General features: G+C 37.4%; 1 protein-coding gene across 1 annotated transcript; it reads left to right on the top strand.

The window, feature by feature from the left end:
* Window positions 1-630: 630 nt before the first annotated feature.
* LOC140860831 (uncharacterized) lies at window positions 631-1,173 on the top strand. Its single transcript, XM_073263837.1, has one exon. It carries the CDS (start codon window positions 631-633, stop codon window positions 1,171-1,173), a length of 543 nt encoding a protein of 180 aa, XP_073119938.1.
* Window positions 1,174-2,630: the final 1,457 nt, after the last annotated feature.

Below are 2,630 nucleotides of genomic sequence, written 5' to 3'. Positions count from 1 at the left end.
AAAAAGTTTTGATTTCGAAAGATCTTATCTTATATAAATCAGAGATTCATTTACTCATGAGTAAATGATACCCATCTTTATTAAGAGTGTGGAGCGTAAATTTTTCTTTAAAAAATTGAAGACATTCCTACTGCAAAAAACAGTGAGTGGGAGTGTATTTACATTTTTTTTTCTGTTTGCAAACAACCCACCTCCCACTCCATTTTCCAGTTGCCACCAGCGTCATCACTAGCAGCGCCACCACTGTCGCCACTTCGATTCCCCAATGGCTGAATATTGAAGACTTGCTAAAAATGTTGGTGGATTTTGAATTTTTTAATAAAGAAGTTCGAGAAGTAGCTTTCCAGATATTAATGAAATGATTCTAATTGATTGAAACAATCAAATATGATCTCTTGAATATATTCTATGTAATTAGCTAATAACAAATTAGGATTTAGTTTCCTTACATTGTGTAATCAATTGTAAAAATAGGCAGCAGATTCTCAGTGAAAAAATTGTATATATTCTTGTAATTTATTATTGATGAAATACACACAATTACCAAAATCTTTCCTCCCGTATACCTCCATATTTTTCATGGTATCAAAGCATTGAAGATTCAAACATCAATACACTTCCGCTGCAATAATGGGAGATGAAAGATCGAAGAAGGAGAAGGGAGCCAGCCAATCGGACCCTCTCGGTTTGCATCATTCCGATCATCTTGGTCTGGTTCTCGTCTCCAAACCACTCGAAGGAAATAATTATGGGCAATGGAACCACGCGATGCGCATAGCCCTAAGTGCGAAGAACAAAATTGGTTTCATCAACGGGACAATCAAGAAGCCGGAAGACAACGATGACACATTTCAAACATGGGAGCGCTGTAACCACATGGTGCTTTCATGGATTCTTAATTCTGTAGATTCCAACATTGCAGGTAGTATTATCTACATAGAATCTGCAAATGATGTATGTAATGATCTGAAAGGCAGATTCTCGCAAGGGAATGACTCTCGGATTTTTGAAATCCGTCAAGAAATTACAGAACTACGGCAAGGACATCAATCTGCTTCAATATACTATACCAAGATGAAACCTCTTTGGGATGAACTTTATTCGTACCACGATCCAATCACTTGTACTTGTGACGGTTTCAAGGGCCTCGTTGAAAGAGAAGAGAAAGAATGAGTCATGCAATTTCTTATGGGATTGAATGATTATTTTTCCACGATTCGAGGATCCATATTTTTAATGAATCCTCTCACGGATACCCGGAAGTTTCATGGGCTTATTTTACAACACGAGAGACAAAGTGAAGTGGCGGCCAACAGAGATAATTCTGGACATGTTGTGAATTTTGCACAACCCAAGACTCAAAACCGGATGACTGCTCGACGAGTCACCGAGGCAGAATCTCACCGGTCGTCTGGCAGCAAAAATCTCTACTGTACAAACTGTGAAATAGATGGACATATCATCGATCGTTGCTTCTATATTCATGGTTTTCCTCCCGGACACAGATATCATGGAAAAGATGTCAAAACAAAAGGTAAAAAATCTATAAACTCCTCAGTTGTTCCCAATATGGAGAGGAACGAAACCAAACAATTGACGACAAGAGAATACGATCAGATTATGGCCCTCCTTCGCAAAGACACTAGTAACATTGAACCTCTCATCAATACTTCAGGTATCAATCCTATTTACGCAAATTGCACATGGATTTTGGATAGTGGTGCCACAGATCATGTATCTAAAAATCCACCTACTGCAAATAAATTTGTCTCCAAGCATGCTGTTGTGCAACTACCAAATGGAGGACATGCAAAAATAAAATCCATCGGGTCTATGAAATTGAGCAACAATGTTATTATTGATAATGTACTCCACGTTCCGAAATTCAAGTTAAATTTGCTTTCAATAAGCAAACTTACACAGGCCTTAGGTTGCAAGGTGACATTTTACCCTGATTCTTGTGTAATGCAGGATTTAACTACGAAGAAGACGATTGAGTTGGGAAAACAGAGTAATGGATTGTACTACCTTATTGAGAATCCAATTTCTCATCTTTGCAGTGCCATCAACCGGACACCCAACCTCTGGCATAAACGTCTTGGGCATCCCTCTGTTCATCCACTCCATTTATTATCTAAAACTATTCCAGATATTTCTTTAGATTCAAATAATTTTTGTGATATTTTCCATTTAGCAAAACAATCTCGTTTACCTTTTTCCATTAGTAAAATTTCAAGTCATGAACCTTTTGATTTGATACACTGTGATATTTGGGGACCTCATAGAATTCATTCTTATTATGGTGCAAGATATTTTTTAACAATTGTTGATGATTATTCTCGTTATACTTGGGTTCACTTTATGCGTCACAAATCCAAAGTCCAATCAGTCATCAAGAATTTTTTCTCTTGGGTCAAAACACAACACAATCGTCAAGTGAAAACCTTAAGATCTGATAATGGGCTGGAATTTCTTTCTTTGCGAACCTTTTTCAATGAAAATGGCACAAATTTTCATCGATCATGTACTTGCACACCCCAACAAAATGGGGTAGTTGAACGCAAGCACCGTCATCTCTTAAATGTAGCCCGTGCCATTCGTTTTCAAGCCAATCTTCCTTTAAAATTTTG

This window comes from Henckelia pumila, chromosome 4 (genome assembly GCF_033568475.1).
Source record: "Henckelia pumila isolate YLH828 chromosome 4, ASM3356847v2, whole genome shotgun sequence".
Lineage (NCBI taxonomy): Eukaryota > Viridiplantae > Streptophyta > Magnoliopsida > Lamiales > Gesneriaceae > Henckelia > Henckelia pumila.
The sequence above is the reverse complement of the archived record's forward strand: the minus strand, read 5'-3'. Positions and strand labels throughout refer to the sequence as shown.

Bases quoted from the DNA above. Each gene is read 5' to 3' on its own strand.
- LOC140860831 (XM_073263837.1), top strand. From the start codon at position 631: ATGGGAGATGAAAGATCGAAGAAGGAGAAGGGAGCCAGCCAATCGGAC.